The sequence below is a fragment of the Peromyscus leucopus genome, chromosome 3, assembly GCF_004664715.2.
Source record: "Peromyscus leucopus breed LL Stock chromosome 3, UCI_PerLeu_2.1, whole genome shotgun sequence".
NCBI lineage: Eukaryota > Metazoa > Chordata > Mammalia > Rodentia > Cricetidae > Peromyscus > Peromyscus leucopus.
In genome coordinates, this window is record NC_051065.1 from 98,515,057 (window position 1) to 98,531,408 (window position 16,352).

Sequence of the window (16,352 nt, forward strand, 5' to 3'; positions counted from 1 at the left end):
CTAGAACTAAAGTTAAGGATGGTTGTGAGTCACTAATTGGGTACTGGGAAGTGGGAACCAACCCAGGTCCTCTGTTCAAGCAACAAGTGTTCTTAACCACTGAGCCAACTCTCTAGTCCAATATGAGATGGTTTCATCTACCTAATCTTTATCTATTTATTTTGAGACAGGGTTTCTATGTGTAGCCTGGGCTATCCTGGAACTGTAGAGCAGGCTGGCTTCGAACTCAAGAGATCCACCTGCCTCTGCCTCCTGAATGCTGGATCAAAGGCATGCATCTCTGTGCCCAGAAAATTTTCAAATGTATTAACTCATATTTTTCTAGTGACAGCATCTAATATCCTTTCTGTTTATATTTTTTAAAAGTACACCAACATTAAGGAATTTTTATATTTCAAGAATGTGGCCAAAGTAGATGGTTCAACAGGTAAAAGTATTTGCTACATCAACACAAGAAGCTGAGTTCAGATACCTGGCATCCATGTAAATGCTGGGTGAGCATAGCAACCCACCAATAATCCCAACACAGAGGCAATAAACCCACCATAGCAAGCTGGCTAGATTTACCAAACTAGCAAGCTGAGTTTAGAGACCCTGCCTCAATAAAGTAGGACAACTGAGGAAAACAACCAGCATCGAACTCTGGCTTACACACATATGTGAACATACATGCACGCCACACACACAAACTAAAATAAACACAAACATTAACCTTGTCATATAAAGAAATGCTGATAACATACACTGATTGATCTCTCCCTATTGGCCAAAGCCTGTAATTTTAACTTCCTCTTGAAAAAAAGTGTGTACATTCAAATATGTGTAATAACAGGCCTTATTGGTGGGTCTATGTAACACTCAAAATTATATTCAGTTACAGGTGTAACTAGTCACAGAAAAAATGCAAACCAGGGTGGGAAGAGGCTACAGGGTACTTGGCCAGCATTAGTCAAGGCTGCCAACATAATCAAAAACAGGGAAAGGGCCAGCAAGACGGCTCAACAAGAAACCACACCTGCTGCAGGAGCCATGGAGCTGGCCTGGCCCAGCTGCCTTGAGAGGCATTCGTCACAGGTTTTCAGGTTAGGGTCGATGGCTCCTGGGGCACCTGTGTGCCTTCCAGCTCCTGAGAGGCTGGCACACTCCCTCGGGCAGTGAAGCGTTCCCTCAGAAGTCAAGGAAATATGGAGGCTCGACAGGACAACTGGTCTCAGACATTAATGTGGTGTACCCTGTATAGCTTGCCAATTTCATTGTGTTCTGGCAATACAACTGTATTGATCCTGGCAACTGCCATTATATTCTGTTTCTGATAAAGGTATAAAAAGTCTGATTACTCTCAATAAAATTGTCACAGCCTCAGTTGTGCTGTGGTCCCTCCAAACAGGCTCATTAAATTTCTCAAAACCATATCAGGTGACCTTGGTAAATAAACACTGGCACTTACAATCTGCTCCTGTGCCATGGCGCCCATAGGCACAAGCATACACACTCACAATTAAAAAAGAGACAGACAGACAGACAAGGAAATAGAGCTGGCAAGATGGACCGGCAGGTAGTCACTCGCTACCCAACAATTAGGGCCTGATGACCCGAGTTTGATCCCCGAAACCCACATAAAAGCAGATCCCTGCATGTGCAACCACACACAAATGAAAAACAAAACTAAGAAACTTGAGGAAAGACTGGGGAGACACAGGAAACAAGAATAATTTAGTACTCTGGATTAACTCTCAAAACAAAGGATATTAATAGAAAAAAAACAGTGAAATTCAAATAAAAACTTGAACTCAACAAACAGCAACCCATTAATGTCAGTCAGTTCCTGTTAACACTGAAATGTTAGCCATGGGGGACCCATAAGTAGGATCCAAAAACACTTTTCTATAAATCTAGTGTTTTTCTGAAAGTTTATTTTGAACATGTTACAAGATTGAGTTTACTATTCTGAAAAAACATCCTGCAGACTTTATATCTTAAGAGATCTACACTGCAGAACACTATAAGAAGCCCTGGCCAAGGCTTTCTGTTGCCTTCCTGAACATTCTAAGTTCTCCAAACACACTGCCCACACCTTCTCACAAAAACACAAGAAAATGAATTTAGCCAGGCACTGGAGGAGTAAGGGAAAGGAAGTTACTGTCCCATGCTGTTGCAGGCTGAGAACATTACCCAAAGTTCTGGAGGTCAATGATGGTGATGGTTGTGCAACACTTTGAAAATATTCACTGCCACTGAGCAACACACTGAAAAGCGGTTAAAATGGGAAACTTTATATTATGTGTATTTCACAACTTAGGGGTACAAATACATATCACAGCACAGATAAAATTTAAATAACATTATTGAAATTTTGTCATACACAAAAGATTCATGTCAATCTGTTCGCAGGAAAATGTTCAAAATCTTGCTACACATACCTATGAATATCTCAAAAAAAAAATCCCACTGAATTTTACAGTTTAAATTGTTTATGACAAATGAACCATACTTCAATAAAACTGCTAGGACATCGCTTTGACTCCTAAGGAAAAGTGGAATCCCATAAATTATAGACCCACATTCCAATGACACGCTGAGAAAGAACAAAGTTAATAAAAAGGTGACTCAGGATGGTTGGTGGAAAGTCTGGGCCTGACCACCTGGTTCTCCAGTCACAGGGCAAGAGCAAAGGCAGGACTCGAAAACATGGAACGAAGCTGAGCAGAGACCTTCACTCTGGTCTTCCTGCTCAGTGAGCCACTGTGTAGAGTCCTTCCGTCCAGCAGCAGCTATATCCAGGCCTGAAGTGGAAGACAGACTCGAGTAATGGAAGACTTGGTTGGTGGAGAATGCTCTCAGAGAGCTCTGCTTCGTGCAGCTTGAGGAAGTAGAAGACGACGACTGTGTAACTGGCAGACTCCGAAGTTGAGGCTTGCACAGGAAAAGAGGAAGGTGCAGCAAAGGCTCACACAATCATCCAGCTCCGCAATCAATCCAAAGTGCCTAAAAACACAAAGGGCAATGTGTAAAGCAAGCAAGGTGTCTCAGTCTGGGGGCGTGTCCCAAACGGGGCAGTTAAAGCACATGGGGTGTTGCTGGTAACAGCAGTTCCAATCTGAGGAACATCTATCCAAAAGTCCCAGGGGGAGAATTTAAGCCTACCAATGCACAGAATTGGAACTAGAGCTGGAAAAGAGCTAAAGAATCGATACATTACTCAATGAACATTAAAAATAATAAAGGCTCCCTGAGCAAAGCATTTATAATTTTAAAAATGATTCCCTTCTAATTACATGTATCTTTGTATGTAAATGTGTATATACAATGCCCAGAGACGCCAGAAGACGGCATCAAGATCCCTTGGAGCTAGAGTTCCAGAGGTTGTGAGCCACCTAATGTGGGTGCTGAAACTGAACGGGGGTCCTCTGCTATCCTACAGTCTTAACTGCTGAGCCATCTCTCGGGCCCCTCGAATCTTTTCTCAGAGTCCCAGTTTATGGTGGCACCTGAGCACACAAGTTTGCATACTCCCCAAGATTCTAGTCAAAAGAGAAGAAGCTTTTAAAAAGACATAAATCCACAATACAGAACAAAGATCCACTAGCAGTTGGGCAATTCCAAGAACAGAAAAAGAATGAATCACCAACATCTCACTGAAGCATATTTATAAATAGAGCAAAAAAGACGGGAGCCTAATAGAGGGGATGCAAGAGAAGAGGTGCTATCCCCACCCCAGAACCAGCAGAAGTCATGACCCCTCAGCAAATCTCTATCTCCAAATATATTTAATTACCACTCATAACAGTACAAAGTTACAGTTATGAAGGGGTCAGCACCACATGAGGAACTGTATTAAAGGGTCGCAACATTAGGAAGGTTGAGAACCACTGCGCTAGACCTAGTTACCAGGACTGACAGGGCAGGAAGTGAGAGGAAAGGAGCTGATGCTCTACATGACACAGGCTCGCCTCCCCACATGCCTCAAACAACCCTCCCTATATGCAGAAGCCAGGGACTTAAACAAACATGGAGAAGAAGAAGAAAAAAAATCACAGGAGTTTCTTCAAAATAACCAAGTGATCTGGCTATCCAGGGAAACTAAAGCAGCCTCGGCAACCACACGCCCAGTTAGCATTCTGCATTCTGGCCTGTGGGGCCTCAGTGTGACATCTGCTCCCACACCTGTTTACCCCAAAGTGAAGGTACAAAGCACCAACCATACCACTTTACAGACACACGGCTTCCCAGCCTCATCATCTCTCATGTTTGCAAAGAACAGCACTGGACTGAAGGAGCCTACACAGTACAAGGAGAAGCCAAAGGCATTTTTTAATCCTGTAATAAGGCATAATTCAGGGGACTAGACATTAGAAAAATCAAACCAGAGAGACACTTGGAACTAAAAACTCGTAACTTTCTTTGGTGTTTTGTACTGTTGTTTAACTGTTGTTTAAGGAAGTATGTCACTGGTCAGGCTGGAATGGAGCTCCTTTTGTAGCAGAGGCTAACCGCAAACTTAAAATCCTCCTGCCTCAGTGCCCTAAGGACTGCGATTTACAGGCATGAGGCATCATGACTGCCAACTTGGGCAAATCTCTGTTGAGAACAAGGAATAAAGATAAGCTTATTATAAAAATAAAATTTCTCAATAACTGAAAATGAATCAAGAGGCAAATTTACAACCCAGAGAGGGCAAAGTCACAAATTAAGGCCAGCCTCCACAGCTATGGTGGCCCAAAGGCATCTGCCAGCCTTTGAGAGGGGCTGTTTGGCAGGCTGAGGGAAGCAATAGTCAAACCTCTGTCTATCCAAATGGGAGGGTGGAATAACCCCCTTTAAGCGGGAGTCTCAAAATCACAACCAGAAATAACAAGTCAATCTATCAATTAAATACTACAGGCTGTCACAAACAATATAATATTAAACTTTTACATACCTAACCATATGGTCTTACAGAATAAACAGAATCAGAATCATAAGTGAAAATAACCTGCAGCTATGATTGGAGAATTTAACAGGCAATTCTTACCTGGTAACTGATAAAAATGAGTAAAGAAAACGGGAAATCTGCACTGCGTTCCTTGACTTTGCACCAGCAACTAGAACACTCTCTCTTCAAGCACACACAGAACACTGCCAAGGGTGACCATACACTCGGCTATAAGCCAGGCGGAAAGACAAAGATCTACAACTTAAAGAGAATACCCAAAAACCTAGACTTGAAGCAGATATTAGGAAGGCATCTTTCAAAAATAACATATAAAGAGTGCCAGGACATAGGCTGACAGAGAGAGGCAGAACAGAGTAAAAAGAGTAAGCGAAGATTATATTAATATTATTATTATTTTCATTATTATATTATTTACTGGCACTTGGAAGATGATGCAGGAAGAAAAGGAATTCAAGGTCACTCTCAGCTACCTAATGAATTCAAGGTGCTTAGCTACATGAGACCCTGTCTTTAAAAGTTAGGAACCAAGGGTAGAGAGATCACTCGGTGATTAAGAGTGCTTGCTGCTCTTCCAGAGGACCTGAGTTCAGTTCACAGCACCCAGTTTAGTAGCTCACAACCACCTGTAACTCCAGCTCCAGGGGACTGGATGCCCTCTTCTAGCCCGTGGGTATCTGCACACATGTGGTATATCATATACTCACACAAAAACACATACACATAAATAAAAATTAATCTCTAAAAACATTTACAAATTGTTTCTAATTCCTAACATCATGATATCTGGGATGGAGATTTAAGTAAGAGTCAAACTGTAAACCCAACTAACTCTACCAGTGTTTTTTATACTCCCTCCTTCTCCTTTAAAGCTAGCAATTTCCCAGTAGAAACTCTAATTCCCAAGAACAGAAAATGTTTCTTTTTTTCATAAAGATAGGAACCAGGGAGAACTGTTCCCATGTGCACAGAGGAGAACCAGGCGTGTGTTTTTGTAAGGTTTGAACTCCTGTCACCTGCAGGGAAATGATTTATGCAGCCGGTGACCTCACCTTCTAGAAAAGCGAATTCATCCACAGCTTCTATAGCATTATCTGAAACACAAGGAAAAGGGGTACTTGATTAGTTCTTGTCATTTAGACGTCAGACCCAAAACTGCACGGTCCACATAGTACCAAGGCACGGGATTGTATGCAAATAACATCATTTATAAAATAAATATCCCTTAATATCGTAAGATCTATTTTTACACTATTAATTCTTACGTATTAACTGCCTTTCTATAAAAGTCCACGTAAACGCTGTTCAGTAAGACCTCCTACAGTCCTGTTTAGAATCTAAATTCACTTTTCTCTCAGCTCTAAGGTTACTAGAAAGGAGTCTGGCAGCACAGAAGGGGGTGACAGATACAGTCTGTAAAGGCTCACACATGTGCAAGCGTTACCAGCTGGATGAAGAAACCGCAAACCAAACCTGCCCTTGCCTCAGTGATGCCTTGAGAACCAGCTATAAGAAAGCCTGGGGGGTGGAGGGGGAAGCCTTTAATCCTTGCAGCACTGTGAGTTCCAGGCCAGCCTGATCCACAGATCGAGTTCTAGCTAGACGTTATTACACATCTCGAAAAACCAAAATGAAGGAAAGAAGGAAGGAAGGAAGGAAGGAAGAAAGGAACGAAAGAAAGAAAGAAAGAGAGAGAGAGAGAGAGAGAGAGAGAGAAAGAAAGAAAGAAAGAAAGAAAGAAAGAAAGAAAGAAAGAAAGAAAGAAAGAAAGAAAGAAAGAAAGAAAGCCAGCCTAGCCCACGGTTCCCTTGTCCACCCTGAGGTACCACAGTGACTCTACCCAAATCTCTCCTCTGGAGGGTTTTCCTTTTTCCTTGTTGAGCACAGCAGTAGGCATCTTTTGCAATAGTCTCCACGAACAGTTCCTGCAAAGCAAACAAGCACAGGAAAGATTAGCTGATTCTAGTCCACTGAGGTGGGGGCGATCCTGTGTATTAGTGGAGCAAGAAGGGTGAGGGGAACTCTATCACACAGGAAAGTTCTAGAAGCTAAGGTTGCCCTAAGCTTCATGAAGATACTTCTGCTATTCCTTTCCCCATAGGCTAGCTCATCATCCCCCTGCGGATACTTATAAATCCACCCCACTCATTCCCGAGGGACCCCTTCAAGTCCTGTGTGAGCCACCGGAGCTGCACACTAAAGTGGCGTGGGCCCTCGGGAAGGGGCGAGCGGCCAACAAACTCAAAGCGCCCCGCAGAAGCCTTCCCAGGCCTCTTGGTAAGTCAGGTCAGCACACCTGGGCCCGCCACGCCACGCCCCTCGCGCCCGACGCGCCACGCCCCCCTCGGATGCCACGCCCCCCCGACCCCGGCGCCCTTGCTTTCCCGTCGCACCGCGGCACGCGCCAGGATAAAGATGGCTTCCTGTCCCGCGAGCGTTACGTCAGGGTCCGCCTTCACCAAAGCCTTTACTCTCGCCAGAGGCAGCCGCGAGAGCCGAGCCCCGGGTGCACTCGTCGGGGCCTGGGCCTGAGGGGCTGCTGCCTCCCCTCCGGAAGCCTCCTCCTCTCTGGGCGTCCCGCTCCCAGCCGCCGCCGCCGCCGCCGCCGCCGCCATCCCCCCCTGACCGTGCTGCGCGCGATCGCCGGCTGAGCGCGCACACGCCGCGCCGGCCCCTTTCCCGCGCCGGCTGGAGGCCACGCCCTCCGGTGTGGGCGTGGCTACTCCCTCCCAAGGCGGGGCGGGCCGGAAACGCCCTCTCGGGCTCGAGTGTCTGGTGTTGCCTTCCGGGCGGCTTCCTCCTGGAAGCGGCCGGGTGTGGCCAAGCTGAGCCGGAAGTCCGGATGCATCACCCGAGACTCGGTCGGCGCTGAGAGTTTAACTCTAGGCTGGCCTAGGGGCACCACGGGACGCTGCACCCGGGCCAGCGTCGTTGGTGAACGTGTTTTAGGTGGAATGGGACGTTTGAGGGGAAGGAATGGAAGAAGTCAGGCCAGGGTGAGGTAACCACTACAAAAAGGCGTGCGGACTTGGAGAGCAAGTTGTGGTGTCTATGGTTGTTCAAACATGGATTGCATCAGAACACCAATGTCCTTACTCCTTAAAAAAAAAAAAAAAAAAAAAAAAATTGAGCCCGGTGGCGGTGGTGGCGCACGCCTTTAATCCCAGCACTCGGGAGGCAGAGCCAGGCGGATCTGTGAGTTTGAGGCCAGCCTGGGCTACAGAGCGAGATCCAGGACAGGCGCAAAGCTACACAGAGAAACCCTCTCGGAAAAAAAAAATGTGGCCGAATGAGCTTGTGTTTCTGTGGGATATATCAACATTAGTTGCATTGGGTTTATGTCTTAAAATACATGGCAAGTAACTTCAAAAATAAAAATTTGAGAAGAAAACTAATGTCTCTTTTAGAAAACAGTTGGATCGTCTAGCTGCTTCTGAACATTAGTACTATCCGGTTTTGCATAGTTATGGACAATCCCACCACACCTTGAGAGAAGAGAATAACCTCTGGGTATTAAGAAAATACTTTGGTGGGGTGCGGTGGTGCACACCTTAAATCCAGGCACTCAAGTAACAGAAGCAGAACAATCTCTGTGAGTTCAAGGCCAGCCTGCTCTACCGGGAGGAGTTCCAGCTAGGACTACATAGGAAGACCCTATTTTAAGACAGAAAATAGCTTTGACCTCAAGAAATAATCTCCAAGAAGCCCCTTCGTCCCCCTTCCCCATGGGTTCTCACACCACACTGAGGTCTGGGATGGAGGAGCAGTTAATACTTGCAATAGGCAGTAGAGTGCCTGCTATATACATCAAGGACTGAAGCTCAGAGCACAAGAACACAAGTAAAAGGCCAGGGTGACAGCTAACTCCTGTAACCTCTGCACCGCGGGAGTGGGGCTGCTGCAGCTGGCTAGCCTAACCAAACAGTAGGCTTCTGGTTCTGTGTCAGACGCTGTCTCGAAAAATAGCAAATACATCCAATGCGCACACACCACACACAGAATTTTTAATATATCATAATAATAAAAACTCACTTTTAAAACTCTGTGTGCCTAGTTGAATGCTATGTATACCATTAACGATTAGTCATAATACCTGTACTATTGAGGCAGGTAGGTAATTTTATTTACAACTAAGATTGAGCCACAGAGTGCTCAATAGTGCTCCTGTGGAAGAATGGGAAACCGCAGTCACACTGCATTGGGTAATAACCTGAAATCATTCGCTTCCAAATTTAAGTAATAAACTTTGGCCACATCTACACACAGGCCCCACTAGAGCAGAATGAATCTTGGCCGGAATTAAAAGCTCCAGGGAAGGAGAGATGAATCATGGTACCAGAGCTTTCCTTAGGACCTTTGTCTTGAATCCTCCCTAATTTGTACTTGAGAAAAGAGAAACAAACACACCAAGGAGCTTCATTCTCGTTGATTGATTGTTCATAGAAATTGCCTAGATTTCTGATCGTTTCACCCCAACTTAAGTGCTATGACTCCAGTGTAACCTACAATGATGTCTGCAGCTGGGCTCCTGCCAACCTCCCCTCCATTTTGTAACACCCTCTCTGCACCTGGACCATGCAGACTGTATCTCTAGTTCTTCTGTTCTGACCCAAAGCCTTTCCCAACTTCAAATCCCAGCCTCTCTTCCTTGTGGAAACTTCTTTCTTTCTGCCCCGTGGTTCCACAGTTGAAGTGAAATCACTCATACCACTAAACACCTGTCTTTCAGAGCACTGGGCCAAGTAGCATCCGGCCTCTCCCTGTTGGGTTCTTTTTTTTTTTTTTTTAATCAGTATTCAACCCTGCTGGCCCCACCTTCCCCAGATTGAAAACCCCTGAAGGAAGATATCCCTATCTGGTTTTGTTCATTGAGTCTCCAGACTGTGATAAAGTGCCTGACACTTAGTAGTCATTCAATAAGAATTTATGGAGGCAATGACTTGTTAATAATAGCTCATCTGAAATTGACATCTCCTTGGAAGGCGTGTTAGAATCTGAAGGCAAAAGTCATTATTTGAAAATGCCTGCTAAGGGTTTCTGGTCATTTCTTCAATCACTGTCTTGGGCTATCAACCCACTCCACCCACCCAGCCCCGCCCACCCGCCCGCCCACCAGGTGTTTTGAGACTGTAGCCCAGGCTGGCAACTGGTGACAATCCTCCTGCTTCAGCTTCCCAAGTGCTGGGGTGACCAGCCCAAGCCTTCACATTCAGCTTCAAGCAATCAACTTGACATTTGCTTATGTAATTTGTTTAACAAAAGGCAAATACAACTTTAAAAACCTGAGAATCAGTTAGAGAGTGTAACTCCTTTGAATCATACCCTCCCTCTGTCCAGCCTCTAAACAGCATCACACAGCAGCAGTGCTCAGAAGTCAGCATTCAGCTTGTCCCGCGCTCTCTTCTGTGGGATCTGGCTGCCCTTGGCATGGTTTATGAGCCTTTCTGAGCAGCAATCACGAAGGACCGACGGCTATCCTAACTCATTCCCAGCAGATTCCTTTTCAGTTCAGTGGTCTGGGATATTAGATTTTCTTATTCTCAAGAAATAATGTGAAGAATTGGAACTGTGTATAGTCTATAAGAAGAGAGGAGAGGAGAGCCTGAGGTTCGAGGCCTTGCCATAGATAACTCAGAGGTTCATTCACATAGTGATCATAAATTAAAGTGATACATAGAGCTGAGTTTGGTGGTGCACACCTCTACTCCCAGCACTCAGAAGGCACAGGCGAGCAGATGGCCACAGCTTTGAGTCTAGCTTGATCTACATGCACACTGAATTCCAAAGCAACCAGTGCTATATAGTGAGAAATGGCCTCAAACAAAATAAAACCTAATGTTCGGAATTATTTACCAAATAAGCATACAGTTAGGAATCACTTATGTTGGGCAGTGATGAGACACGCCTTTAATCCCAGCATTTGGGAGGCAGAGGCAGGAGGATCTCTGTGAGTTCCAGGCCAGCCTGGTCTCCAAAGCAAGTTCCAGGATAGATAGGGTTGCTACACAAAGAAACTCTCTCTCAAAAAAATCCAAAGGGGAAAAAAAGATCATTTATTAGTCTTTCACTACTTGTAATAAAAATATCTTCATTAATTCTTTGGAAATTCCATACAACATATTTTGCGTATATTCACCCAAATCCTCCCCTCAACTCTTCCCAGCTCAACCCCCCTTCCTTATGTCCCAATTTCCTGTCCTCTTTTATTTTTGAACCATTTTTAATTCTAGGTTTAATTCCTAGAGAATATGTAGGTTGTTATGGGTTTGGGTTTTTTGTTTTTGGGGTTTTTTTTTCCAGTGTTAATTTTGTGTGTGTGTGTGGGTGGGTGTGTGTGTGTGTGTGTGTGTGTGTACCTAAGAAGTCAGAGGATTGGATCCCCTTAGAACCATCCACCCAGTATGGATTCTGGGATTGAACCTGGGTCTTCTGGGGTAACCGCTGAGTCATCTCTCCAGTCCCCTATTTTTTTTGTTTTGTTTTTTTTTGTTTGTTTGTTTGTTTGTTTTTTGTTTTTCCGAGACAGGGTTTCTCTGTGTAGCTTTGCGCCTTTCCTGGAACTCACTCTGTAGCTCAGGTTGGCCTCCAACTCACAGAGATCCGCCTAGCTCTGCCTCCCAAGTGCTGGGATTAAAGGCGTGCACCACCACCGCCCGGCTCCAGTCCCCTCTTATGAGTATTTTTCATCAAGATTAGTTTTAACAGTGTTCTCTTTTATGTTGTTTTGTTTTCATTTTTGACACAGAGTTGGCCTAGAACTAGTGGCAGTCCTTCTGTCTCAACCTTCTAAATACTGAGATTATAATCCTATAACCCATGGGTGTTGTAATCCTATAACCCATGGGTGTTGTAATCCGATAACCTATAGGTATGCAGCATAACACCCAGCTGAGACTTCACGTTGTTTCACACATTTTGGACTTGCTGTCTAGGTTGAGACAGAATATGAAATTCAGGGTCCCATGAGCCATGACTGCCTTGGCCAGCATGGGAAGTCCCCAGACAGGCTGAGATGAAGCTGGTAGCAAGCATCATCAGTTTTCATAACTGTCATTCTGCTCACTTGGGGAAGAGCAATAAGAAGCTTTACCACTTTGAAGAAGCAGAATTTCCACCCAACTGTCAACATCACACAGATTTTGGTGAAGCAAAGAAGATCACTGCTGTTCAAATAGTGCTAGCAGCCATCACTGATGACAGCAAATTGCCAAACACTGCAGGGTGAAAAGACTCCGGAGGCAGCCAACCATCATGCAGGCCAAATACTCAGCAATAGACCTAAGAAGGAGATGAAGAATATGGAACAGCCAGTCTCTTGGGGACCAAATGGAGTAGGATTATTGAACACTGTGTTTGCAGAAAGAAAAGGTGGTAGAGACTTCTAGAAGAAAGGAGAGAAGGATGGAAAATATAAGCAGCAGCAAATCCACACCTGTTCTGAGTAAGCTTGACATTGCTTTACTTCAGAAGTTGGTTTGGTTGATCATGTTGAATTTTCTACAGTGTCAGGAAACCCAGTTCAAATCAGTCTTTCTCCTGATTCAGGCTAGTAAGAAGTCATTCTCATGCAGGAAAGCATAGTAAATAACTTAACCTGGGACTCCACTTGACTTGGACTATTCACATATACCTCTAACAATGCATCTAGCAACCTAGGATTCCAACCTGCATGTACACTCCACCTCAAAACATAGAATAAGTTACCCCTTTCTAACAGCTTGGTGATGACTTCCACTTTATTGCTGGTGTCTTAGTTATTTATTTTCTTTTTGTTTTTTGTTTTATTTTTCCCCTTGTCTTATTTTTTCTATTGCTGTGAAGTGAAATGATGACCAAGGAAACTTATAGAGGGAAAAGGTTTATTTGGGACTTGCTCACAATTTCAGACGGTCAGTCCATGACCAGCATGGTGGGGAGCGTGGCGGCAGCAGGCAGACTTGGTGCTAGAACAGTAGCTAAGAGCTTACATGTTGAGACAACAACCATGAGGAAGAAAGAGAGCCAACAGGAATGATGTGGACTTTTGAAACCTCAAAGCCCCAGTGCCGAGAATGGGTTTCATCTAATCAAGTTGCTGGACAAAGGGCCCCCGATGGAAACTCCCAAACAACCAAGGCTATCACCAAGGCTATTAGTTGCCTTCCACAAACAGATAGCAAGGCCCTGTTGCTGAAGACAACACCTACTTAACTCACTGCACATAGTGTCTACTTGGAACCTTCATTCCCACTTAGTATTATTCATGGTACTGGAGGGTACTCTGCACGCTACCGGAGGAAAAGGGTAACCGCCAATCCGGCTACAAACTATTCCATCTACATCAGTGACCTGCCAGCGAGACACACTGATGCAACAGTGGCATGAAAGTTGTGGGCGTAACCAACCACTGTCTGACTGGAATTAAGGCCTAATCCCTGAGATGGAGCCCATGCCCAACACTGCTCAGATAGGCCTCAGACCTGGAGAGAAAGCAAACACTCCTGTTCTGCTAAAGGAACAGAGCAATAAAATGACTACTATTAATATTCTTCTACACTCATAGATCATACACTCTTCCTCAGCCATCATCAGAGAAGCTTCCTCCTGCAGTAACTGGGAACTAACACAGAGACCCACCACTAAACACTGTGCAGAGAGTGAGAGACTTTGAAACACTCAGTCCTGAATGGGAGGTCTCCACCAAATCTCTTCCCTCTGGGCTCTGGGAACTCTAAGGAAGAGGGGTGGGAAGACTGTGAGAACCAACGAAGCAAGGCCCTTTAGACACAATGGGACGGATGCGTGTGTGAATTCACAAAGACAGTGGCAGTGTGTGCAGTGGCTGCACAGAACTAAGCCAGATGGGTCCCAGTGCTGAGAGAGGACGTGGACACAAGCCCCCATCCCCGACGCAGAAGCTATCTCCCATGGACAACTGCTCAAAAAGGAAAGTTAATTCTCTCCAAGAGAGTCACATTGTGTACACAGACCACACTTAAGGGCAGGCCCCACGGCAGCAGTAGATGGCCAACACAAAATGAACTCATTGTATTTTTGGAGGTTTTTTGTCTCATAATGTTTTATTTGGGTGTTTGTTTTTCCTTACAGGTCCTTTGCTTATATATTACGGTTTCTGGCTTTGTTTTTGTGTTTTCTGTGTATGTGAATATGTCTGCACTGTGTGTATTTCTAATGCTTTTTCTTTGGCTCTTGTTTTCTGTTTGTTTGTTTGTTTGCTTGTTTGTTTGTATCTTATCTTATCTTCATTTTTGTAGATACCTGTCTTAGTCAGTGGTTTATTGCCGTGAAGAGACACCATGGGCCGGGCAGTGGTGGCTCACACCTTTAATCCCAGCACTTGGGAGGCAGAGGCAGGTGGATCTCTGTGAGTTCAAGGCTAGCCTGGTCTACAAAGCAAGTTCCCAGGAAAGGTGCAAAGCTACACAGAGAAACCCTGTCTTGAAAAAATGGAAAAAAAAAAAGAGAGAGAGAGAGAGAAAGAGACACCATGATCACAGCAACTCTTATAAAAGGAAGTATTTAATTGGGGCTTGCTTACATTCGGAGGTGTAGTCCATTATTGTCGTGGCAGGAAGCAGCATGCTGACAGACATGGTGCTGGAGAAGGAGCTGAGAGTTCTACATCCAGATCAGCAGGCAGCAGGAAGAGAGAGACACTGAACCTGGCTTGAGCGTTTGAAACTCTAAAGCCCACCCTTAATGACACACTTCCTCTAGCAAAGCCACACCTACCCCACCAAGGCCACACCTCCTAATCTCTCCCAAGCAGCACTACTCCCCGAGAGCAAGCATTCAAACACTTGAGCCTGTGGGGGCTATTCCTATTCAAACCACCACAATGTCTATTTGTTCTCTAATGATGGAGGGAAAGGGGTGTGGATTTGGGTAGGTGGGGAGGATCTGGGAGGAGTGGGGGGAGGGGAACCATAATCAAAATATATTGTCTGAAAAAAAATCTGTTTTCAATAAAGAAAAGAAAGAAATCTCTACACCCACTCCAGTGGCACACCAGCAAAGCCATACATACCTCCTGATATTTCCCAAACAGTTCCACCAAGTATGCACTAAGCCTTAAAACTTATGAGCCTATAGGGGACATTCTCATCCAAACTGCCACAGTTGTTTTTTATTCAGACATTCAGTAACTAGAGGAAAGGAGGTAAGGAGCCTAAACCACTTTGGAGAGCATGGACAGTAAGATAAACTGTTCTCTGACCTTTTCAGGAAAAATCCCTATCTACTATCATATGTCTATGCAAAATTATGAATGCATAGGAGTAAAAGCAGATGCATCATAGAAAATGGCCTGCATAATGAAGAAAAGCTTACCTAACTTAAGCCTGTCAATCGTAGCAGAAAACCACACATACGCTGCCTCTGGCACCTAACTCCTCCTTTTGGATCCTATAAAAGGATTCCATAAAACCCAGACAGTAACATACTGCTCCTGTGCACTCCAGCTTGGGTAGCCTGCTGCTCCTTTGTAGTGTATCCTGTACTCTCTCTTTAAATGAAACCTCTTTCTTGACATCTACATGCACTTTGTCAGTTCTTTTAAAGTCATAGGAACAGGAAGCAAAAATTTTCCTAGTGAGTCACTAGGGGGGTGATAATGAGTGGAACTATTCCCTTTTCCACCCTTGATTCCTGGACCTGTGGATACTGGCTATGGAAGAAAACATACCATATATTGGATGCTGATGCAAAGCCTTCTGGAGAACCCTGACCCAGCCCTCCAGGCTGCTGCCACCTATTTGGCATTGTAACTGTGTCTTCAAAAGGCCAGCTGCTTCAGGATGGTAGGGAACATGGTAAGACCAGCGGATTCCATGATTGTGGGCCCGCTCTCACATTTCTCTGGCTGTGAAATGAGTTCCTTGGTCAAAATCAATACTATTTGGAATATAATGATAATGAATAAGGCATTCTGTAAGTCCTTGTATGGTAGACTTGCATGCAAAAAGACAAATCTATAACCAGAATAAGTATCTACTCCTGTAAGAACAAATCAATGTCCTTTCCACAAAGGAAGTGGGCCAATGTAGTCAGCCTGCTACCAGATCGCTAGCTGGTCACCCTGGGGAAGGATGCCCTATTTGGGACTGTGTCGGACTCAGCAGCAGCTGTAGCCAGGTCAGCCTTGGTGAGTGGAAGCCTGTGTTGTTGAGCCCATGCATAACCCCCATCTCTGGCACCACAGTCACTTTGTTCACGGACCCTTTGGGCAATGACAGGGATGGCGGAGGGAAGAAGCTTACTATCTACAGAACAGTGATCCTATCTACTTGATTATTGAACTCCTCCTCAGCGGAAGTCACCTTTTTATGAGCATTGACATGGGACACAAGGATCTTCACATCTTTTGCCCATTTGGAGAGATCTGTCCTCAAACTTCTTCCCCAGATATCTTTCTCACCAATTT

The 16,352-nt window shown here is 44.8% G+C and overlaps 1 protein-coding gene across 1 annotated transcript; it reads right to left on the reverse strand.

Annotated features, from left to right (window-relative positions):
• Nucleotides 1-1,898: 1,898 nt before the first annotated feature.
• On the reverse strand, nucleotides 1,899-7,743 carry Pole4 (DNA polymerase epsilon 4, accessory subunit). The gene is made up of 4 exons (XM_028871373.2): nucleotides 7,324-7,743; nucleotides 6,771-6,855; nucleotides 5,983-6,024; nucleotides 1,899-2,985 (listed from the first exon to the last, which is right to left on the reverse strand). Exons 1-4 carry the CDS (start codon nucleotides 7,543-7,545, stop codon nucleotides 2,972-2,974), a joined length of 363 nt encoding a protein of 120 aa, XP_028727206.1. The 5' UTR covers nucleotides 7,546-7,743; the 3' UTR covers nucleotides 1,899-2,971.
• Nucleotides 7,744-16,352: the final 8,609 nt, after the last annotated feature.

What these genes read in the sequence shown, in the direction of transcription:
- Pole4 (XM_028871373.2), bottom strand. Translation starts at nt 7,545, where the DNA reads ATGGCGGCGGCGGCGGCGGCGGCGGCGGCTGGGAGCGGGACGCCCAGA. An exon ending in TTATCCTGGCGCGTGCCGCG is followed by an intron (nt 6,856 to 7,323) that starts GTGCGACGGGAA and finishes TTTGCTTTGCAG; the next exon opens with GAACTGTTCGTGGAGACTAT. An exon ending in CCTCCAGAGGAGAGATTTGG is followed by an intron (nt 6,025 to 6,770) that starts GTAGAGTCACTG and finishes CTTGTGTTTCAG; the next exon opens with ATAATGCTATAGAAGCTGTG.